Genomic DNA, 24,593 nt, shown 5'->3' with positions numbered 1-24,593 from the left:
TACACCTGATCGGTTTCATATTTTTCTCTCAAAATTTCTACCCAAAAGGAATATTGGTGAGTATGTACTCTCCACCACCATTTTAAGAGTAATGCAGAGTTCATGTTTTTCAATCTACGAATTCCCAAACCACCTTCTTTTATAGATGTGCACACCTTAGCCCAACTAACCAAATGAAGCCTTTTCTTTTTTTCATCATCTCCCCACAAAAAGTTCATAATGAGTCTATCTAGAATGCTAACAATCTGCATAGGCATTATAAATATAGACACATAGTGGATTGGAAGGTTAGATAGAGTAGATTTGATAAGTGTATATCGACTTCCTAGAGACAAAGTCTTTGCCTTCCACAAATCCATTTTCTTATTGAATCTCTCTACCACTGGATCCCAAATACATTTTGAGGGCATCAAATCCACCAAACGGATACCCAAATATTGGTAAGGCAACTACTTAACACCACATTCTAGTAGTCCATCCATCCTTGAAACTATGTTTTGAGGACATCCAATTCTGATGAACTTGGTTGTAGAGAGACTTACTTTGAACCCAATTGTCATTTCAACACTCTTTAGAAATATCTACAATCTACTATTTCCATTACGTTTGGATCGCAAAAAATTATGGTGTCATCTGCATACTGCAAGTGTGATACAGTCATACCATTATTCCCAACTTTGATGCCTGAAATAAGACCCTGTGAAGAAATACTTTTTAGCATAACACTGAAACTTTATGCCACCAATGTATATGAGAAAGGTGATAGGGGATCTCCTTATCTGATGCCTCTAGAACTATTAAAGAAATCAGTTTCCTTACCATTCACGAGAATTAAGAAGTGGGAACATGAAAGAAACCAGTTGCCTTACCATCTTATCATATGCTTTTTCAAAATCTATCTTACAAAGAAGACAAGGGTTTTTTTTTTTTTTTATTCTGGAATGAATACATTCTTGAGCTACCAGAATACTATCCATAATTTGTTTGTCTTTTAGGAAAGCAGATTGGGGACCTCAAATAATCAAGTGGATCACCTTTCGTAATTTATTAGAACATATCTTTACGATAATTTTATAAAGACTACTCAATAAGCTGATACAGCGGATGTCTTTCACATCCTCAATTACTTTTTTTTTAGGAATAATGCAATGAAGGTGGAATTCATTGCCACATTAATTCTACCTCTCCAATAGAATTCTTCCAACAATTGAACTTGGTCGTCTTTCAGGAGATCCCAAAATGTTTGAAAGAAAGCTAGGGGAAAACCATCAGGTCCCAGGGCTTTGTCTCTCCCAAGACCAAAAACTTTTTCCTTAATTTCTTGTTCCTCAAATTTTCTTTCTAGCCAAATTGCTTGATCTAGAGGTAGTTTCACAAACGGTAAATGTTGAATAGACATATTTATCCCATTATCAGCCAAGAAAGCCTCTTTAAAATGACTTATTAAAGCATTTTTTAGTCATGGTCCACCTTTACATTCTACCCTTAAACTTTCAGATTTTGGATAGAATTGCCCTTTCTTCTAGCGCATTCCTCTCCCTTGATCTCTTTAGCCCATCCCTCTCCCTTAGAAAATATTAGAGTAGAGAAAAGAAGGGGCATGCCCCAACCTAGACCATTGATAGCCTATGGCTGCCCATGCTTTAAAGATTTGAGATAGACCATTGATCTTATACACATCAACTCCATTAATCTCGTGCACACCAACTCCATTGATCTCATGCGCACTAGTTAGGGTAATCTTCTAACAACTTTTTTATTCTTCGCAGTCTTACGTTTTCTAGTTTAAAAGAAATTTTATTAGTGGCAGCAAATGAGAAATTATTTTTATAATTGTTTTTTGTTTATTTTGAGTTTATTTAATTGTAATTGAACTTTTTTAAGTGTTTTAGTTAGCATAAAAAAGAAATTAAAAACCACATATAATGTGTTAGTTCACCTTGTCCAACTTTCAATACTTCCTTGCAATTGACTATTTTTATTTTATTTATCTGTTATATTTTTTTCCCCATTTCCTACATCTCATTATGTCCGTCAGTATGCCCCTACATTTGTTGAGAAAAAAATTGATTAAATTCTATATTAGTGGGCAAAGCCAGAAAAATGTGCTCAGCTATTCCAAAGTCCAAGTATTTATTGTTCGATTTGAATTGGAAATCATCAATTAGGGTAAATAATCTATTAGGACTGAAATGGTTTTGGGAATGTTCAGTTCTCCAACCTTAAAAAGAAAACTTTTTACAATTTTTTTCAAGTTTGTTTAATATTTTTTTAGATTCCTTTTAACTCCCCACTCTATGAACCAGTGGTTTAAAAAGCGGATCGGTGCCCCGGATCGGACACCTCAAAAACCCATCGAGATTGATGAATCGGCAATTTGGTTCGGAAATCGGCCGAATCGGTCCTATTAAGCCTTAAAACAAATCCAAAAAAATTATGAAAATTCATTATAAATGTTATTTTTTAATAATCCAATAAGAAATATAGGTATTACATTATTAAATTTTATTTTTAATCAATTTATGAATAATTAAGATTCTTTCCCTGTATGAACTTATGTTAACCATTAAATTTGCATCACATAAAACAAAAAGCATAGAATTACCATGGATAAAGTATATAATCATACATAGACTACAATAAATAATGGATTAAATCGATAAAACATGGCCACTAAAATCTCGAATTGGCGGAAAAACCTAATCCATTAAAACAAAAAAAAAACCAAATTATTACAACCTAACTAACTATAATCCAAAATTATTACAACCTATCCAACTATAATATTATATATTGCAACAAAAATTGTTGGCTTATATTTTATTATATAAATAATAGCAAATTTAAAAAATTTTATAATAACATTTAATTTAAAATATATTATTGACAACTGATACATTACAAGATTTATAAATAAAATATTTTATTAGAAAGAAATAAAATATTTTATTATCAATATATAAATTATTCGAATGCGCATCAATTTTTGAAATAACACTTCAAATTTTTAAAAATATAATTTTTTAGAATTCTAGAATAAATTTAATGGAAGAGATTGTTAGAGACAGAAAAATATTTCAAATGCTTATGAATCACATTTAAAATTAATATTCCTAAATTTATGTTAAATCTTATCATATTATAAAAATAAAAATTATAATTAGATCAGTTATTCCTAGTTTGTATTAAAAAATATTTGTTGTATTAAGAAATATCTTATATTTTTTTGACAAGAAATACTTGTTGTATTTATTTTTTATGAGAAAATATGATATTTATTGTATTAATTTTTTTTTTTTACTAGAAAAAAGAAGAAGATGTTATGTTACCTTTTTTTTTTGCTTGTTGTAATGCTTTTGATTTTATTTATTTTTTTTATCATATTATTTTCTTCATTTTAGTTTTTTTTTAAGACAAAAGTAAAAACCTATCTTTTTTTCTTAGTTTTTTTTTATTTTTATGAAGATAAATTTTAGTTTATTTTTTAAGACAAAAGTAAAAACCAATCTTCTTCTTTTTTTTATGATATTATTTTTAAAATTTTTTTTTCATGATATTATTATCTTATTTTCTTATGATATTATTATCTTATTTTCTTTTCTTTTTTATTTTTATTTCTTATGAAGATAAATTTTATTTTTTTTTTACGACAAAAGTAAAAACCTATCTTTTGTTTTTTTTTTTTTTTTTTTTTAAGATATTATTTTTTTAAAAAAAAAAATTTGAAAACAAAAAGTGAATTTTGCACAATAGCGTTCCAACTGGAATTCAAATTTGAAACGCAAAAGAACCACTGCTGCTAACCATGGTAGCCTTTCGCACACTGCTGAAGAGTTTTGTATAATGATTACCTATGTTGCATGAATTTTCAATACAATATGGCTTAGCACAAGTTCCACATCGAAGAATTTGAGAAAGAGTAGAAGGTATAAATACATTTACAAAAGCCTTAACTCTAGTGTGATGGAGAGAAAGGGTACACTAGTTATGATATTTTTGATAAAAATTACCAAAATATCCTCAAGTAACGACTCGCGTCCTGTGTGATATCACTAAGCGATTTATGACGTAATAGGGGGAGACATCACTAAGCAGGGAGAGGTTGGACATCACTATGTATGGAGAGGCTGAAATCGTGATTTAAAAATTACCAAAATGTCCTCAAGTAACACATCACTAAGTGGGGAGCGGCAACCAAAATATCCTCAGGTAATGTCAAAATGTCCTCAAGTTCGTGACTTAAAAATTACCAAAATGTCCTCAAGTAACACATCACTAAGTGGGGAGCGGCAACCAAAATATCCTCAGGTAATGTCAAAATGTCCTCAAGTAATGACTCTCGCCTTGTGACGACAAAAAGGTAATGTCAAACCAAAATATGGTAATGTCCTCAGGTAACAACAAAATGTCCTTAGGTAACGACTAGCCCTAATGTCCTTAGGACGACAAAATGTCGACTCGCCCTAATGTCCTCAGGACGACAAAATGTCGACTCGCCCTAATGTCCTCAAGACGACAAAATGTCGACTCACCCTGTGACGTGACGTCACTAAGCGGCTAAAAATTACGTCCTCAGGTAACGACTCGCCCTAATGTCCTCAAGACGACAAAATGTCGACTCGCCCTAATGTCCTCAGGACGACAAAATGTTGGCTAGCCCTAATGTCCTCCGGACGACAAAATGTTGACCAAAATATCCTCAAGTAATTTATGACTCTAAAAATTACGTCCTTAGGTAACGACCCGCCCTAATGTCCTCAGGACGACAAAATGTTGACTCGCCCTAATGTCCTCTGGACGACAAAATGTTGACCAAAATATCCTCAAGTAATTTATGACTCTAAAAATTACGTCCTTAGGTAACGACCCGCCCTAATGTCCTCAGGACGACAAAATGTTGACTCGCCCTAATGTCCTCAGGACGACAAAATGTCGACCAAAATATCCTAAGGTAATGTCAAAATGTCCTCAAGTAACGACTCTCGCCCTGTGACGACAAAAAGGTAATGTCAAACCAAAATATGGTAATGTCCTTAGGTAACAACAAAATGTCCTTAGGTAATGACTCGCCCTAATGTCCTCAGGACGACAAAATGTCGACTCGCCCTAATGTCCTCAGGACGACAAAATGTTGACTCGCCTTAATGTCCTCAGGACGACAAAATGTCGACTCGCCCTAATGTCCTCAGGACGACAAAATGTCGACTCGTCCTGTGACGTGACGTTACTAAGCGGCTAAAAATTGTGTCCTTAGGTAACAACTCGCCCTAATGTCCTCAGGACGACAAAATGTTGACTCGCACTAATGTCCTCAGGACAAAAAAATGTCGACTTGCCCTGTGACGTGACGTCACTAAGCAGCTAAAAATTACCAAAATGTCCTCAAGTAATGTCAAAATGTCCTCAGGTGTCGACTCGCTGACTCTCCCTGTGACGTGACGTCACTAAGCGGCTAAAAATTACCAAAATGTCCTCAGGTAATGTCAAAATGTCCTCAGGTGTCGACTCGCCCTGTGACGTGACGTCACTAAGCGTCTAAAAATTACCAAAATATCCTCAAGTAATGTCAAAATGTCCTCAGGTAATGACTCGCGGACTCGCTCTGTGACGTTGCATCACTAAGCTGCTAAAATTACCAAAATGTCCTCAGGTAAGTACAAAATGTCCTCAGGTAATGACTCACCCTGTGATGTGACGTCACTAAGCGGCTAAAAATTACCAAAATGTCCTCAGGTAACTACAGAATGTCCTCAGGAAACGACTCACCCTGTGACGTGATGTCACTAAGCGGCTAAAATTACCAAAATGTCCTCAGGTAACTACAAATGTCCTCAAGTAACAACTCGCCCTAATGTCCTTAGGTACGCCTGTGACGTGACGTCACTAAGCGGCTAAAAATGTCCTCAGGTAACAACAAAATATCCTCAGGTAACGACTCGCCCTAATGTCCTAAGGTAACGACTCGCCCTGTGACGTGACATCGCTAAGCGACTAAAAATTACTATAATATCCTCAGGTAACGACAAAATGTCCTCAGGTAACGACTCGCCCTGTGACGTCACTAAACGGTTGGAATCACGATTTATGACGTAATAGGGGTGATTGGAATCGTGATTTATGACGTAATAGGGCGATTCACTGTTTAAAATCGCCGATTCTCTTGTAGGATCGAGCGATTCCCTTTTTTACATAAGAATCGATACATAAATTCCTGTGGGCGAGTCCGTGACGACTCGCCGATTTTTGAAACCCTCCTATAAACCCCTATTCTAATTTTGGCTTTTTATTATTTTTAATATTTTGTGGATTACTCATTCACACCAATCCGAATCTTGCTATTCAGCTATCCCACATGGATATGCTTTTTCACAACACTTTTTATTTTTTATTTTTTATTTTAATGAAACTCACTTCACAAATTTTCTTTTACAAAATCATCCGTATCACCCGCACCCACATATGTCCAACGACCTACCCTCTATTGTACGTCGGTTCCCGTGTATGGAACATTTTAACGTCAATCGTACAAAACCATTGACCCAAAGTGATTAACTTGTAAAAGCACGTTGATTATATGTTTACGGGAAAATTACAAAAACTCCCTTGGACATAATAATCTTTACCGCCCCCTTCAATTTTTTAATCCCAACTTTTACCTTAAAACGTATTTTTTTATAAATACCTCTAAACAAAAAATAGTACAGTTATGTAGATCAAAATATGTGTTTTTTTTTTTTTTAACACTTCTAACTATCGATCCAGCCATGGTCTTTCTCTTTAGGCTGTTTTTTCGGCATGAGGTGCACTTTGTTCGACACTTCCAATTGTTGGTTCGACATTGTACTCTCTGCCCGACATAATATGCACACAGTCATGCATAAAGTGCCTTCGGTTTGACAAACATGCAAAGGGTCAGATAATGTTTTTAACCTGAGTTCAGCACAAGGTGACATCGGTCCGGCACTTAACCTATTAGAATGGGTTGTGGGAGGGGCTAGTCTGGATACCTGTCCGATAGTTGTTTATAGTGCGGTCAATTATATTGTTCACGTTATCCAACAGTTGGGTATTGGATTCCAATAATGGTTTTATTGTACCGATCCGAAAGTTTTTTTTTACCACGGTCGGACGGTTAGCTTCTGGATCGTTGCGCATCCTATCCGGATGTGATGGGGACTGTGGGGGATAAGGTGGAAAAAAAAATTTGGTTAGAAGGAAAAATGTCTCGAAGTATAAATTGGGGGTATGTGCAATTTTCTTTTACTTTTTTGAACTTTTAAGGGCAATATTATATACTTTTTCGATTAGGGGAGTTCATATGTGTGGATTAGAGAACTTTTTATAAGATTGTTGTGGGCCAATAATGCGGGAACACGTGCAGAGTTGGGGCATTATAGTAATTTTCATCGTCAAGTGGTGGTACGCGATACGTACTGAAAGCGGCAAGAGCAGTGAGTCGTCGCCCACTATTTTGACCAACGCCCGTCAATTCCTGGTGGGCCCCGTGCTTTTTTAATTTATTTTAATTGTTGTTGAAATCAATTGATCTCTTTTTATTTTTATTTTTATTGGAGCTTCGAAGTCCTTGCCAACTTCCTATATCCTTATCAAAAAGTTAATATGCCATTTGTATCCTTACCCACATTTAAATGTAAGTCCTACTCCCTCGGGTGAAACTCACCAAGCATTGGTTTTAGGAACCCTAAATTTTGGGGATGGGAGCCCTTCAACTCATAGAGGACTCTTAACTTTTGGGGATGGAAGCTCTTCAACTTGTAGGGGACCCCAAGTTTGGGAGATGGATCCTCTTCAAGTAATATATGACCCCAAATATTGGGGATGCAACATCTTAAATTAACCTCAATAATTTTTTTCCTTAGTATTTGAAAAAAAGAATATCTTAAGATCAGAGATAGACCATCCAATTTATAGAGTGGAGATTTAAGAGTTAGAGAGCTCAATATTCAAATTTTTTATTTTAAGAGTAATCTAGTGATTCTTAAATAGTTTCTAAAATTTTAGATTGAAAAAAACCTTCCAATATAGCTTTTTTGATCAATGAAGTAGATGTATGCTGTGGTCTTACTGGAGCATGATATACACTGCTCGATCATTTTGAAATGAACTCAAGGTTTTTTTACAAGTGAAAAGAAACAAATGACATTTACTCCAATAACGAATTGTCTTATCATTTTCAATAACGAATTTGTCTATATCAGGTACACCCAATATGGGTCCGAGTATAGATCCAACATTTGGACCCAAGGGGTCAGGTTTGGGTCCACAACCTTGACCCAAATACTATTTGGGTTTGGGTTTGGGTCCAGTTGGACCCGACCCGTACCTATAAACTGTAGAAGATAAAACACTGCAAGGCCTATCCATTTGGGTGTATTAAAAAGTGTATACGATAAGAACTTGTAGTCATTTTTAGCTATTAAACGACAAATCATACAACTTAAAATCTAATGGAGGGCAATTGTGACTTTGTTGCCAATAATATGAGTATATGATGGTTAAAAAAAAAGTAAAAAAAGAAAAGAAATAAACTCATAGTGAGGGTAGCAATGGACCCGACCAGACCTAGGACCTGATGTGATAGGTTCGAGACTCAACATGATAGACCTGGGACCTAACAGGTATGGGTCAAACTTTTAGACTCGACCGGTCGGGTCTGGATCCAAAACCATGCTATTCGGGTCTGGGCCCGAGTGCAGTCGGACCCGACCTGTTGCCACCAATAGTTAAAATCTTGCAAAGAGGAAGGACCTCTATGCAATTATAATCGTTGAAGGGATGTATACCTAGTGTTCTTATGCTCTCTCTCTAGAGAGGGAAACAAGTAGCACGGGAATAGAGAGAGAAGTAAAGGACAAATAATAGAAGGGGATTTAATAGGGAGGGAGGGGGGTAAATGTATAGCTTTTAGATTTTGCATAGAGAGTGATGATAGAGAGGGACTACAGAGGCAAATAAAGACAACAAATGGCTAATGGGAAGTTAGTCAGAGAGGAAAAACGAGACAAGAAATGTAGTAGAGAGAGAGAGAGAGAGAGAGGGAGGGTTCATGGGAAATTACAGGAAGACATGGGCGGGCGGTCAGAGAGAAACATGGCATGAACAGAGAGAGAAAGTGTGTGTGCATGGGAAATCAGCACAAGAAAGGGAAATAGTTGGGTAGTCAGAGAGGGAGAGCTGCAGGAAAACAAGAGAGAGAGTGAGGAAAGAGAAGAGAGAAGAGAGGAGAGAAGAGAGAAGAGAGAAGAGAAGAGAGAGGAGAGAGAGAGGAGAGAGAGGTGGGAAATGAAGGGAAGAAATGGGGTGCGTGGTCTTACCCCGTGTTTTGACAGCTTCAAACTTGAACAATATATGCTTTCGAGTCGGATGGTGTGTTGAAGTTATCTGGGGTGAGAGACAAGAAAACTTTGGCTCCCTGTGTGTTCCATGGTGGTGAAAGGTGAAATTCAAAATTCAACCTTGTTTTTTGCGTTGTTGAATTCATGCCTCTTTGAAGGGACTCAGATTTTCATCGCTTTGAATTGAAAGCAGTTACCATTAATGAATTCATTAAGGGGGTGCCCCCTCCTATATAAAGGCCAAGCATGTTGGACACAGTCCTCATAGTTATCCACACACAGTACATCTTTTGGCCTTGGCTTAGTTGATGGTATGGGTTTTTTCTTCTGCTCTCTATGATCTCTCTCTCTGTTTGGAGTTGCTTCTATGCATTTGTTCTTCTGTTTTGGTTTCCTTGGTTTGTGACTTTGTATTCCTGTTTCTTCTTTTCATTCTTCTCTCTCTAACTATCTTTCTCTCTTGTTTGGGTTGATGGAAATGTTATCTCTGTGTATACTCTGTTTAATTTGAGGCGGGTTTTTGCTTGGATACCTTGTTAGGATTTCGAAATCACAGAAGACCCTTTTGTTTTCCTCTTTCTTGTGTGTCCTTTTTCTATTTGGGTTTTGATAGTATTGAAGAAACAAGAAACAAATTTTGCTGTTTTCTTGATGTTGAAAAACTCAAGTGGTTCTTCAAATGGGTCTTTGAAGTTTGAAAAAATGTCTGGTGAATCATTCACGAAGCTCTTAATTTGCTGTTTTCTTTATCTACTCAGTTTGTTCCATTTATACCTGACTTATGAGTTATGATCTTGCTTGTTCAATCTCAATATGGTCCTGCTCTTTCCATTTTCCTTGCCACTTTCTCCATTAATCTTTGCTCAATTAGTCGAAATGCGCCTCTGCTTCATTTATGCTAATTTAAAGACCTTCCATAATTGCAAAATTTTTTTTTTTTTTTAAGTTAACATATTTCCATTTTCACTGCTGAACTCTTGAAAATGTTCTCTTTTGATGTTTTACCATCCTACAAATGCAAAATATGTAATCCTTATTATGTTGTATTATTTGCTTTTTATTCTCTTCAGACTTTAGCTATTGTTGACCTGAATCATATATTCATATCATAGATATCTTGCATAAGCAAAATATCTACTTTTCCTTTGTCTTTTACAAAAATAAAAGAGCATTGTACATCTACGCTTAGCCATAAACGCTGGAAAATTAATTTTAATGGTTCTCTGTTCCTTCTTTCAGGTTCCTCCCCTTCATCGCTTTGTAGAAACGAAAAGCCAAGAGCCTAGGAATCTATTTATCTGAAAATTAGAAAAAACCATTTTTTCTCTGCTGATACTTTGATGGGTCAATCTCTTTCATCATTCCCTTCACTCTGGGGAGAAGATTTGGAAGCGTACAGAGATAGAATCAGGGACTCAACCAATAACATCGAGACTGTAATACTGAGATCAATCAGTTTTGATGGAGAAGAAGTAGAAACCAGCGTTAGGTCACTTAGCTTTAAAAGAGGTGATCCTAAGAGCATTTTGAGATCAGTTGGGTCAGGGAAAATGGTTCTTCAAGAATCATTAAGCTCCAAGAAATGGGACTCTGAGAATTTGAAGCTTGAAACTGCCATTTCATTTAAGGGTCCAGGTTTGGAAGAGGAGAGAGCTGGTGGGTCTATTAGTTTTGGAGATAAAGAAAATAACCAAGCATCTCCATTAAAACCCAGTAATAGCATCAAGGAATCCTCTCTCAGGCCCCTAAATTTTGGAAATAAAGAAAATAACCAAGCATCTCCATTAAGACCCAGTAATAGCATCAAGGAATCCTCTCCCAGGCTCCTAAACGAAAGGGATGCAGCAGCCGTTAAGCTTCAAAAGGTATACAAGAGTTACCGGACGCGAAGAAATCTTGCAGATTGTGCCGTCGTTGTTGAGGAGCTCTGGTTTGTCTCTCTCTCTCTCTCTCCACAGTTTTTTGTCTTGATCTCCCTCTCTCTCTCTCGCTACATATTGTCTTCTCTGTTTCCAATTTCTCCCTTGTTTATTTCAGAGTTCAACAAATTAAGGTTTTCAAGTTTTGATTCTGTTGGTCTAATAGTCTTGTGACCAGTCTTTCTCTGAATTTCTTAGTCATATCTTTTTATCTATTGCCATGAAATAATGAAGGGTTTGAACTTTTGATGCTAGTGGTCTAAAGTTTGACCCCTCTCTCTCTCTCTCTCTCTCTCCATGCCCCCCCCCCAAAACCCCCTCACACACTACCATCCCCCCCTCCCCACAAAAAAGATGTTCTTCTATTCCTGTTTTCTAATCCTTGGATGTATATGTGGAATTTAGAAAGTGGGGTTAAAATTCTAAGATTTACTTTAATGGTAGTCTAACAATCTATATAATTTTTGTGGTCAGGTGGAAGGCACTAGATTCTGCAGTTCTAGAGAGGAGCTCTGTGACCTTTTTTGATATAACAAAACCAGAGTCCGCTATTTCTCGGTGGTCCCGAGCAAGACTAAGAGCAGCCAAGGTAGGCTATATACTCTTTGATTCAAGTTATTCAATATACTGTGTTGACATAAATTTATTGCTTATTAATAAATAAAATTTTAAACTTAGTAAACTACACCTATAAAACAAATTTAAAATATCTTCTATGGATATGCAGAACCATGTATCTATAGATCGTTAGTAGCATATTCCAAAGTTTCAATCTTTTTATTTCAATAGGTCTGAATTTTCTGATATGAGGTTCGGTGTTCATACAGGTTGGGAAGGGTTTATCGAAGGATGAAAAAGCACAAAAGCTAGCTTTGCAACACTGGCTTGAGGCGGTATGTTCCAATCTAGTGAAACACTTATCAGTAAATCTGCTATTGCGAGAAATGTGATGGATGCTGCACCAAGTTATACATAGCAATGCAAATTTCGATATTGCTTCATCTCCGATCTACCTATTTATCTATACCTGCACATATGCCTATGTATCACTATGTCTTCTACATGTACACACACCCACACACAGGTAGTCATAGGAAACTTGAGATTATCCTTTCTGGCAACGATCACCATATTATGATATGGCCTTAATTGAGTAGTATGGTTGAGCGGTTTGGGTTTCCCTGGTGGATTAGTACTTTCTGTGATTGGTGTCTTTTGATAAAGTATTTTATGCAATAATGGGATGCAATGAACATACTTTTTGTATTGTGTTTCTGAAAACCTCACACATCGTTTTCTTTCTTCTTGCAGATTGATGCTCGCCATCGTTATGGACATAATCTGCACTTTTATTATGACATGTGGTATGAAAGTGCAAGTTGCCAACCCTTCTTCTACTGGTAAGCCATCCTTTGCAAAACTTCTATTATTTATTGTGGAAGAATAGTAATATATATATATATATATATAAACAAATCGCTATACATTTCAGATTTAGTTTATTTTTCTGAAATAAATTGGGATCACAGGTTGGATGTTGGTGATGGGAAAGAGGTAAATCTTGCTAAGTGCCCTAGGTGTGATCTTAATCGTCAATGCATCCAATATCTGGGCCCGGTGAGTCGCCGATTTCTAAGAATTCCTGATGTTATCTTGAGATCACAAATTATGGGTTTTTATTGTTCTTAAAGACCAGCAATTTTGTACTTACTCCTGTTTTGCTTTTCTTTGGTCATGCAGAAAGAAAGGGAAGCATATGAGGTGATTGTAGACAATGGGAGGCTTGTGTATAGGCAAAGTAGGATTATTTTGGACACAACTGAAGGGACTAAAGGGTCAAAATGGATTTTTGTCCTGAGCACATCGAGGAACTTATACGTGGGGCAGGTGAATTCTCAGACCAATAGTTTTTCATTTTGTAAGATCTAATGTGAAAGTAAAATCCTTGCTAATTGCAAGATCTAATGTGAAAGTAAAATCCTTGCTAAGGGGAAAGTAAAAGTTTTTTCTTGCTTTTGAACTTTACTATTTTCCTCTTCAAACAGCAAATAATCTCTCTTCTCTCTCTCTCTCTATCTATATTTACTTTAGTAACAATTCTTCATTTGTCGTACTTGCAGAAGAAGAAAGGCTCATTTCAACATTCTAGTTTTTTGGCTGGGGGAGCTACATCAGCAGCCGGAAGATTAATTTCTGAAAAAGGAATTCTCAAAGTGAGTACTATATCGTGTTATCTAATCACTTCTGTCAAAAGATCTCTCTCTCTCCTCTTCTCTTCTCTGCTTCAAGAACTAGCGGCACACGTCATTAGAAAATCTGAAAAGTGAATGCTCCGTTAGCATATTTACCCCAATAAACAATAGAATAATATTGCTAATAACTGTTGTTTTCTGCAGGCCATATGGCCATATAGTGGTCACTACCTCCCAACTGAGGAGAACTTTAAAGAGTTTGTCACCTTTCTCAAGGAGAATAATATCGACCTCACCGATGTCAAGGTACCCACTTCTTCCCTTTCGATTTATGTACTAATGATCTTATCTAATCAATATCTAGTTGCAATCCGGCCTTACTACAATGGAAAACAAATATCAATTTTTACTGGTTCTTGGGTCATAACAATGACTTGCAATTTCAATAATGACTGAAGGACCCTCTACATAGCTTTATACAGGATAAATGACTTTCAAGTAGCGAGTTTGGGTTTCGCCGTCGATTAGGTCATGATGTCATACAAATTGTTTTACAATAGAAACAGACCTTAATTATGAAATACAATATTCAATATGCAGTCATCTAAAAAACCTTAGGAGAACTGATCAACATTTTCACTTTTCGCATTTGAATCTCACTCGTTGCATCTTTATCTTGATTCTTACAGACAAGCGCAATGGACGATGACAACCCAAGCGAGACATCAAAATCCGAGAAGGCTGAGGCTCTTGCTTCTGAGGTCTCAGTGTCAGCTGCTATGGTCGTTGATAACCAAAACATGGAATCCTCCACAACCAAGAAACCCAAAGAAGAGAAGGATGATACATTAGAGGAGGCCGAGGTAGAGGCTGCACCATGTCCTCTTGGAAACCGTCTATCATCTAAGTGGACAACTGGAGCTGGTCCACGTATTGGGTGTGTTAGGGACTATCCAATAGAGCTCCAATTTAGGGCATTGGAGAAGGTTAACCTTAGCCCTAGGACCATCCCTTCACCCTTTGGCCAACATCAAGGGCCTATTCCTTCGCCACGCCCTAGCCCTAGGGTAAGGCTATCCCCTAGGCTATGTGGGGTACCCCTTCCGAGCCCTGTGCCCAGACCACCCACCAAACTAAGTCTCCCTACAATTGGAAGGAAACTTTGAGCATTAGGCCTTGGAACCACCCCTGGGGCCAAATCCTTCATTTCGCTCCATGTCATAGGGTAAGGTCATCCCCTAGTCTCTTAAAGGTATCCCTAACCATAGGGTCTCCATGAACTAAAGCTCCCTGCAATTGGAAAGAAGATTGCTCCAGTTTTGGTTCGTTTTCTAGGCCTTGGGTATTTTTTATTGGTTTGCAATTGTTATGTTTTATTGGGGAATTGGGACACAACCTTTGTTTCCCATTGGGATTTAGATTTTTTCATTTTTCTTTTGCTGGGAATAACCATTCTTTAGTTTAATAGTTGACTACGATGAAATTTTTTTTTTTTTTTTCCTGTTGTGAAGAATAACCATTCTTTTCTTAATTTCATTGTACAAAGCGGCTGTGTATCATGAGAAGATTCATGTGAAGAAAATGATTCATTAATTGCAAGATAGTACCTCATTTTTATCGATCTTGAATCACATTTTAAAGCTTCAGTTCATATCTTAAGATGGTATGGCCATGTATTCTGATCAAATTATTGCTGAATATTACTTTTGTTTAATCATAATCATATTGTAAAACTTTGTAGCACCCAAAGAGTTAGCGTATAAGAGGGTATTCTGATAATTATTTTTTGGGTAAATTCTCATTACGAAAACTATTGAAAACTTTCAATAATTGAGGAAATATCAAGCTAGAAGTTGTCCAAAAAAAGACATCATATTTGAGTTAAACTAAAATAAAAATCAGAGTATGAGCTCTCCATATTTTTGCATAACCAACCTAGATATTATTACTATCCATTGGTTCTTTGCCTTGGTTTCCTTCTCCATGAAAATGCAGGACCATCCAATTCCCTCTTTTCAGTCCAGCACTGATCATAGTATACGGAACTTGTAAGGTGCTTCCACCATCAACTAAGTTGTTTCCCAAAATGCTAAAATGAAAATCATAATACCAAGTTGTTTTGAGGTGCTTTCAGAATGTACCAAGGCATGTTGCCATAAACAAGGGAAACACTTGAAAATATTGTTCTCAACAACTAGGTGTTTGCACCATTGCATTAAGGGATCTACCATTCAGCAAGGGGACACTATCCCTACCTGTTACAATATTACGCACCTCATGCAAGAGCAAAGGTCCCTTGGGGTTAATTTGTGTTTTGCCCCCCTCAAGGTGAATTAAGATTTTATGTACATTTCATTTTTTGCATTTTATGTGCAAGGTAATAAAACCCTTACAAGGTCCTAATAGTTTCTTATACAAAAATGAGTAGTTCTTGCAATTTATTTGCGAGCAACATGCCCCTCTAATAAATAGGGAAAACAACTAAGTCCTAAACAAAACTGGTAGTCATGAGGGTAATCTCCATCCATTTTACTGTTTGATGGTGAGGGAGAGAGGGATCAACCATTTAGACATTGGAGTATTATCATTTGTTGGTGGTTCCCACTGTCTTACTAAGCTTTGATTGGATGGTGATGACTATCATGACTGACAATTTCCGAATATTCATGGCACGTGAGGAGTACCATATGGCACTGCATCTCAAGTTCGATTCCTCATACTACCCATATCACTGATCTATGGGTTCAAATTGTATATTTGGATCATTTAGCCCAAAAATTTGTACATTACATTACAAAGCATAGTGAGGTATAAGGTTGGCAATGGACTGGGCAGCCTAGCTCGACCCTGAAAAACTATGATTTGGGCCACAAAATATAGCTTGAGGGCTAGGCTACCTCGGCTTGAGGGTTGGGCCCTGTTGGTCTTGGGATAGGGGTGGGTTGGACCAACCCCTTTTCCCTTATTTTGCTCCTTATATTTCCTTTTGAGTTTACTAGGCCCCATTTAGATTGGGTCAAGGCTAGGCTTGGTCAGAACCGGGCTGGCTTATTGAGAGACCAGGATCGGGGCTGGCCCCATTCAAGCCTTGGCCTGTTGCCAGCCGTTGTAAAATGAATATGTATGACCTAAATTATTCTCATATCTTATTTGATTCCTCCTAATATCAAATTTGGGATTTTTTTTTTTAGCTCAAAATTCCCTGGATGTGAAATTGATTTTGGGAACTTTTGTGATTAAAATCAATGTTTCCATTCAAATATTATTCTCTGACAAATGTGATCTTATAGTTTTAGGCAATCATTTCTAAGGAGGAGTTGACCCCGTGGGTGCCAAGACCAATATGGACCCGTGGGTTCATAGAATACTTTCTTTCTACACCGCAGTTTGTTTTTTCACAAGGTGAATGGGCTCTTCCCTTTGTTCCTCAACGACCATTCAAAAATAAAATTACAAAATGTAAATTATAATTTGAATTAGAAACCATATCGTTTGCAATAGCTAAATATACACAAAATGAGAATATAACTACATGGGAAAAAGGAAATACCTCAATAGCTATTAAAGAAGATGAAACAATTGTCTCAAAAATTTAAAACGAAGAAAAATAAAAGAGCTAAACAGGTAAAAAGATCCAAAAAAAAAAAATCGCATGCTCGGGGGAGCATAATGTCCAACAACTACCTCGGCAGAAGAGTAATTGGTGAGAATTTTTTTTTTTGTCAGAATTCCGAAACTTTGGATTTCATCTAAGTATCATCATGATTATTTCAAGGAAAGAGGTTTAGATTTTCAGTTTTTGAACACGCAGATCTTGCTTCCCAAAACTTGAATGGTTCTTGTTCAATCATGAGATGTCAATATTTTTGAGGCACATACTTCATGAAAAAAGCTTGGATTTTTTTTCAGCATTTGACATTGGTTATTAGGTTATAGAGGCTACATCCCCAAAATTATGGGGGTAGAAAAATATTCCTAACATGAGTTTTACCCGGAGGTAGCAAATGATCAGTCAGTATGATTTTGTGGGAAAAACAAATCTATTTTACTTAATTAGGTATAGTGTAGATAGGATTCTTGTTCCTTGACTTGAGAGAACCTGGAATATAGGACCGTAGATATCGATAAAAAGTAAAGAAAATTTTCAATATATATCTAAGAACCACCGATTTTCAATTATTCACCATGACTTTTTTCAAAGGGTTTTTTCAAAAGGGAAACGTTTATATAGAGTCGAGTCTCTGAACAATCAAATTGGAAATCTACAACAAAAATTTCACTAGAAGAGGTTGTTTTGATGCTCAAATATCCTCAACTTGATCATTTCGACATCAAGATGTATGGACATGAGAAAAAAATGGACGTCAAGTTTTGAAAATAAGGTATTTTGTAATGCATTTTTGGACTGTCAATTTTAAAGATTTTCAAGTTTTCATAGATCTGTCGATCTACATTACTTTTTAAGCTTAATAAATTAAGATGAAAAATATTTTAAGACTATCACAAAGATTTTCAGTAATGAAACCACATTACTCGACACTATTTGAAGGTAGGCTCTAATGTGATTGTTTAGAGCCTAGGCTCTATACAAACCGCACCCTTTTTTAAATGAAATCTACTAAAGAAGTAAAATGTTAAATAACCCATCTCTTGAATGTATTTTGATAAATTTCTCTAAAATGTGAGATGATCTTGTAAGCCAGTAAAATATCATCTCATCTTAGCAATCAAAATATCCGGAGAGAAAAGGAAATTTACGATTACATGTCATGTGTAAGTTGAGGAATTTAAAGTTCACTCTTAGTTATATATTTTACCCTCATGAGTCACTTTTTTATAAATTTTATTTTTCCCAAAGTATATCTAATTCGAAACTCGATATGAATGAATTTTTGTTAGCCAAATAGTAGTGGAGAGTAGCAACCGGAGATGATATGTTGCGGAAATAAGTTTACTAGGAGCTAAACATGGAGGGGCTGAGGAAGTATCATTTCAAACAAGTTGGGGACAAATAGTTCATCATCAATTCATCATATGCATGGAAAGCTATAGAATATTTCGGACCTCTTTTCCGAAGATATAGCAGAATTATGGACATGGCTTGAAGACAATCTCCTGGAAAAGCAAATGGCTGAGTCAAATAGCTTTGAACATCCAAGATCCAAGCATGTCCCAGAAAGCAGCCTGACCATGGATAATAGTGAGCCTCAAAGTTTATGTTTTTATGTGATCACAGCATCAAAAAGAGAGTCTGAATTTTCCACAGAAGCCGGCTCGAAATATTTGTTCTTAGCTGCAGATTCTGCACTTGGATTTAGCTCTTTGGATTCATTCTAATATTCTATCATTCTAATTTAGTTATTAATTCTATTTAGAAGAGTGGATGAAGAGCTAGCAAGATATTACACCTAAATATTAGCTATACTGCAGGATGTAAACTATTACCCTGAAATGCAAGATTTAGTAGCATGGGAACTAAGTGCTAGAGGATGCTTTTAGGTGAAGTCCTTATATGCTAAGTTGAATAAGGACTAATATATAAACCCAACCAATTATGTGAAGAAAGCTTGGGCATTATGTATACCATATCATGTGAAAGTTTTTATATTGTTGACAATTAAGAGTAGGTTATTATCCATTGAGCAGTTGAGAAGAAGATGATTAATTTTGACCAATATTTGCCTCCTAAGTAAAGCACATGAGGATGCCATCACGATGAATTTGCGCCTTTTGGATCAGGGCTTCAATGTGATCTTTAATGAGGAAGCAACCGTCGACCATGTGTCCCAGCATCCTATGGAAGATGTAGTAATTATTGCAATCAGCGAGCCCTGCTTGCTCGGCTCTCCTTGGTGTCGGTACTAAAGATCATCAATTTCTTCATTGCTCATGTACAAGGGAGATGAGGAAATTGATATTGCAACAATTCCAGCTTCAATGGCTAACCCCAAAATCTGTTACTCAACTATTTGCACAGTGGGTGGCTCCCCATTTCTAAAATTGGGCATTCGACTCATTTCTAAAATTGGGCATTAGACTCTGGGGTATTGCAGTTGCTGCAATATGTGGCATCTCTTGAAAGAAAGGAATATGAGGGCCTTTGAAGATAGGGTTCCTGAATTAGAGGAGGTCAAGTACAAAACAATGGCTTCTATAGTGGGTTGGACACAAGCATCAGAAGAGTTCATAGAAGTATCAACAACAAGCAAATGCTTGTACAATCAAGGAGAAAATTGCTAAAATCTGATAAATGGGAAACACCACCAATTGGTATGGGTTAAACTCAATTTTTATGGGAGTTCTAGGGGCGAAGAAGGGAACTAGGGAATGTGTTAAGAGAGTTATTTATCATTGTATAGCCATTTATTTATTCTCTCTTACCCTCAAGAGTACTTTAGTCTTTTGCTTTTTATTTTACATATATATGTTATTGAGAAAATGAAATGTGGTGGAGTGGTTGGAATGAATGAAGGAGTGTTATTTTCCCCCCTCTCTAGGGTTTTCAAATTGGGAAAATATCTTCGTACACTCTATTTTGGTATACCATTTTTCAACACACTCAAAATTTTTAAAAATTTCTGGCTACATAAGAATTTCACAAAACATATCTTCTAACCCCCTGAACCCAATTTACCCTTTTGTCTGTACTTTTTTTGCTCAAATAAAGTTAAAAAAGACACCTCTATCTAATTCTTTCTAAACCTCTCTCTATATAAGGTCTCTCTCTCACCGATGGATTTTTAAGTGTGCATAACAGAAACAAAATTCAAACAAGATAGAAAGAGCAAAACCACCAAATGTTTTAAAAATCCAAAAAAAGCCATCAAATATTAGGAAGAAAAACCTGCATATTCTTGGACAAAAAAATATGATTTGGATGAAATACTTTGTACAAGGACAAGGATAATTCCCCTACAACTTAGCTCTTCTATGGCCACATTATTGGTGAGAGTGAGCGAACATTATAGAGAAAGAGATAGACGTTTAGAAAGAAATAGATGAGAGTGTATTTTTTAACTTTGTTTGGGCAAGTGAAAAGGGATAAACAAGGTCTAGAGGGTTAGAAGATATGTTTTGTGAAATCTATGTGTCGTCAGAAATATTTAAAAACTCTAGATCGGTTGAAAAATGATACACAAAAACAAGATGTAGGGAGATATTTTCCCTTTCAAATTCTTACATGGTATCAAAGCCTTCTTGAAAGGGACCTCCTCAGAGACACGATCTCGATCTGTAAGTGTATCGTTTCTCCTATGGTTGAATCCGTTACCTTCTCTTTCTATTGTAGGTCTTTCGTCACTCTCTTTCTCTAACATTGTCTCTGGCTCTCTGCAAGTCTCTCCTAAGGAATTCTAGAGAGAGAAAGGTACTTTTGAGAAGATAATTGTGCTCCACATTAATTTCTTGTGGTGGTTTTTTCATTGTATATTTAATAGCAATACAATGGTAAAATGTGCAATTTTCTATCTTGTTACATACAATATGCACTTTCCTGTATTGTTACCTTCCACAATGACAATATTTTAATATACAGTTTCCTATCTTGCTACATTCTACAATGGTAATATTTTCTTTCTATTACTCCCCCTCAAACTCGGCTGAGGAGGTATTTGGAGCCCGAAGTTGAAGTTAAGATCTCAAAAAACATCTCGTGGCAAAGACTTGATGAAGCTATCAATTATTTGATTAATGAGAGGAAACAAAACGAGCGTTAAGTAATCCAAGAGTAACCTTTTCACGCACAAAATGATAGTTTAACTCAATGTGCTTTGTTCGTGCATGAAAAACATGATTAATTGGCATATAGAGAGCACTAATATTGTTACTAAAAAGTGTTGGTAGTTGAGGAAGTGGCAACCCAATATCCCGAAGAATAAAAGAAAACCATTTCAGTTCTACAGCAGTGGATATCATAGATTGATATTCCACTTCAGCACTAGAACAAACTACACGCGATTGTTTTTTAGCACTCCAAGATATGCAATTGAAACAAAGATAAGAGCAGAAACTAGTGGTTGAACGACAGGTTGTTGTATACCCAGTCCAGTCTGCATTAGAGAAGACATATAACTCAAGAGAATTAGCGTATAAGATTCTTATACCACATGATTGTGTACCATCGAGATAATGAAGAATCCGCTTAACTGCCTGAAAATGTGCAATTGTAGGCGCATGCATAAATTAACATATTGTATTAACACTATAGGAAAGGTCTAGCCGTGTTATGGAAATGTATTGAAGTGCATCAACAATGCTCCGATAAATAGATGGATCAGTATTCCCATGAATAATATTCTTTATTGCCATTGGTGTTGAAATAGGTTTGGCATCGAGCATCTGAGTACGATCAAGAAGATCCCGGACATATTTTCTTTGTGAGCGAAAAATGTCACGTGAAAAATAAGATACCTCTATACCAAGAAAGTAACGAAGAGGTCCAAGATCTTTCATTGCAAATTTCCTTCCAAGTTGGGAAATGAACCACTCCAAAGATTCGAGTTATCACCAGTAATAACAATATCATTAACATAAGAAGGATAATAATGCCTATAGTAGTGCGAGAAACAAATAGAAATGATTCAACAATGCTTCAATAAAATCCCAATGATAATAAATAGGCACTAAATTGATCAAACCAGGTACGATGTGTTTGCTTGAAACTATATAAAGCTCTTTTTAATTTGCACACATGATTTGGATATTTTGAGTTCACAAATCCAGGAGGTTGTTCCATAAATACAGGTTCCTTAAGAAAGCCATGCAGGAAATTATTTTTCACATCAAGTTATTTGATAGGCCAGTGGCACACAATAGCAATGGTGAGCATAATTCGAATACTAGCAAACTTAATAATAGGATTGAATATTTCAGATAAATCGATTCCAACAACCTGATTGTATCATTTAACAACTAGTCTAGCTTTAAGTCTCTTTAGACTTCAATCAGACTTTAATTTAAACTTATAGACCCAACGACAATTAACACCATTCATACTTGGAAGACGTGGAACTAGCTCCTAAGTTGAATTAATATATCTGGCTTCAATTTCCTCTTCCATAACGCGATGTCAACCCGAATGGCCTAAGGCAGACTTAATGGTTTTAGGTTTAGAAGGGATATTTCAATAGTATGAGAACTAGATATTGCTGTCATGGATAGGAGAATTCGAGGTCTTCAAGTACCATCTTGAGATCTTGTAACCATGTGATGACGGGATGCTCAGATACTGGTAAAAAATTGGATTGATTGGTTTCTTGAGTAGCAACATTTTCATCACCATAGTTGTGTGTTGCATCATCATGGACATCGTGGATCGATGTTGCAGTGGTGACATCTCCCTATAAAAGAGAAGTTGGAGATCTATCATTGGTGAGATCTATCATTGGTGATGGGCAAAGAAGGATCTGAGGGACTAGATACATCATGGGCATCCCATATGGGTGGTTCATATGGAACTGATGAATTAGAAGAGGAAGGAGCCTATATGTCAGACTCTTACACTCTGACCATTCTGCATAGGTGGATAGAATTGGGGTTGGCATAAGGAGACATATTTTCATCAAATACAATGCATCTAGAGATATAAACACGTCTTGTGGGTGGATGTAGACATCAGTAGCCCCCTTATGCTAGACACTATAGCCCAAGAATACATATAAAAGAGAACGATGACTAAATTTGTTTGCAGCATAGTCTCGAAGATAGGGAAAACATCGACAACCAAATACTCGAAGTGAGGAGTAGTTTGGTAAGCGTCCAAATAATTATGAGTATGATGAATCCATTTTTAAACTGGTAAAGGGAATTCTGATGATAACAAATACGACAGTATGAAAGACTTCTACCCAAATTTTTTTAGGAATTCCTGTATGAAATATCGTTGTAAGGCCAAATTTTACAATATTTCACTTTTTCCTTTCAGCTATTCCATTTTGCTTAGGGGTTCCCAGACATGATAATTGTCCCATGATACCTTTGTCATTAAGATGATCAAGAAATTATTTTTTGGCAAATTCATCACCTCCATCACATTGAAAAACTCTAATTCTTTTATCAAATCTTCTTTTAACCATATGATGAAATTTTATAAATGCAACTAAAAATTTAGATTTTTGTTTCAAAGGATAAATTTAAGTAAAACGAGGGTAATCATCAACAAATACCACATAAAATTGATAATTTTGATTAGATAAAATTGGAGTAGGGCCCCATAAATCTGAATGAATCTTAAATCAATAGAGGTTTTATCAACACCACTAAAATGAAGCTTACAACTTTTTCCCATCTAACAACTAACACAAACAAAATAAGATTTATCTCATGCATCAACATTGATCAACTGTTTAGATTCTAATAACGAACTACTTTATTTTGAGGATGTCCAAGATGTTGATGCTACATATCTTCTGATGTTCTTTTATTTTGATTAGATAATAAAGTTTGTTTAACTTCTTCAAGTGTATACAATCCTCCCTTTCTACTCTCGTTAATCAGAAAACCATTTGATGAGAATTTAAAAGTACAAAGGAAATCTGTTGTAAATTGATTAACAGATAACAAGTTCTTTTTCATTTTAGGCACCAAAAACACATTAGAAACGTTGAATTTTCTAAATTCAATAGCAATATTTGCATCACCAACATGTGAACTAGTTAATTATTTACCATTCCCAACCAACTGTATTTGTGCCTCTAAAGGGACGAAGATTTTGTAACTTACCTGGATCTCATGTCATATGAGTGGAAGCTCATGCGTTTGAGAACCATTTTGAGCCTTGTGAATCAGCTATAGTCATTATAGCAAGGACTTGAGGAATGTCTTCTGATTGGTACGTGTGATTGAATTGCTGCCAACACTTGAATGCAACATGTCCAAGTTTCTCACAAATTTGACAATTTTCCTGAGTAGATTGTTGTATTTGGGAAACTTGTTGGAATTGACCCATGGGTCGCATCAAAAGTGTACCACCACTTTTTTGGTTTTTTTGGGTCATCTCACAACCCCCATTACTGATTTGACCAGTTTGAACAAAACCACGTCCTTGAGAGTTGAAGAACTGTTGACCACCATAGTTGTTTCTCCCTCTACCTTTGTAATTCCGGTTACCTTTATTGGGTCCAAAGAAT

General features: G+C 36.1%; 1 protein-coding gene across 2 annotated transcripts; it reads left to right on the top strand.

Annotated features, from left to right (window-relative positions):
* Positions 1 to 8,919: 8,919 nt before the first annotated feature.
* LOC18443628 (IQ domain-containing protein IQM1) lies at positions 8,920 to 15,086 on the top strand. 2 transcript variants are annotated; one of them, XM_020673223.2, is made up of 11 exons: positions 9,038 to 9,457; positions 9,550 to 9,667; positions 10,596 to 11,286; positions 11,750 to 11,864; positions 12,103 to 12,168; positions 12,587 to 12,675; positions 12,805 to 12,892; positions 13,016 to 13,162; positions 13,396 to 13,488; positions 13,672 to 13,773; positions 14,157 to 15,086. In XM_020673223.2, exons 3-11 carry the CDS (start codon positions 10,697 to 10,699, stop codon positions 14,631 to 14,633), a joined length of 1,767 nt encoding a protein of 588 aa, XP_020528882.1. In that variant the 5' UTR covers positions 9,038 to 9,457; positions 9,550 to 9,667; positions 10,596 to 10,696; the 3' UTR covers positions 14,634 to 15,086. The 2 variants fall into 2 exon arrangements, with proteins under 2 accessions (XP_011626842.1, XP_020528882.1); XM_011628540.3 differs by lacking the exon at positions 9,550 to 9,667 and having other exon boundaries at positions 8,920 to 9,457.
* Positions 15,087 to 24,593: the final 9,507 nt, after the last annotated feature.

This window comes from Amborella trichopoda, chromosome 5 (assembly GCF_054954075.1).
Source record: "Amborella trichopoda isolate Santa Cruz 75 chromosome 5, AtrichopodaSantaCruz75HAP2 v2.0, whole genome shotgun sequence".
NCBI classification, from domain to species: Eukaryota; Viridiplantae; Streptophyta; class Magnoliopsida; order Amborellales; family Amborellaceae; genus Amborella; species Amborella trichopoda.
Note: the sequence above shows the minus strand (reverse complement) of the source record. Positions and strands in the feature narration are given on the sequence as shown.

Bases quoted from the DNA above. Each gene is read 5' to 3' on its own strand.
- LOC18443628 (XM_011628540.3), top strand. From the start codon at position 10,697: ATGGGTCAATCTCTTTCATCATTCCCTTCACTCTGGGGAGAAGATTTG. The intron at 12,169-12,586 runs GTATGTTCCAAT...TTCTTCTTGCAG, and splicing joins TGCAACACTGGCTTGAGGCG to ATTGATGCTCGCCATCGTTA. The intron at 12,893-13,015 runs GTGAGTCGCCGA...TTGGTCATGCAG, and splicing joins GCATCCAATATCTGGGCCCG to AAAGAAAGGGAAGCATATGA.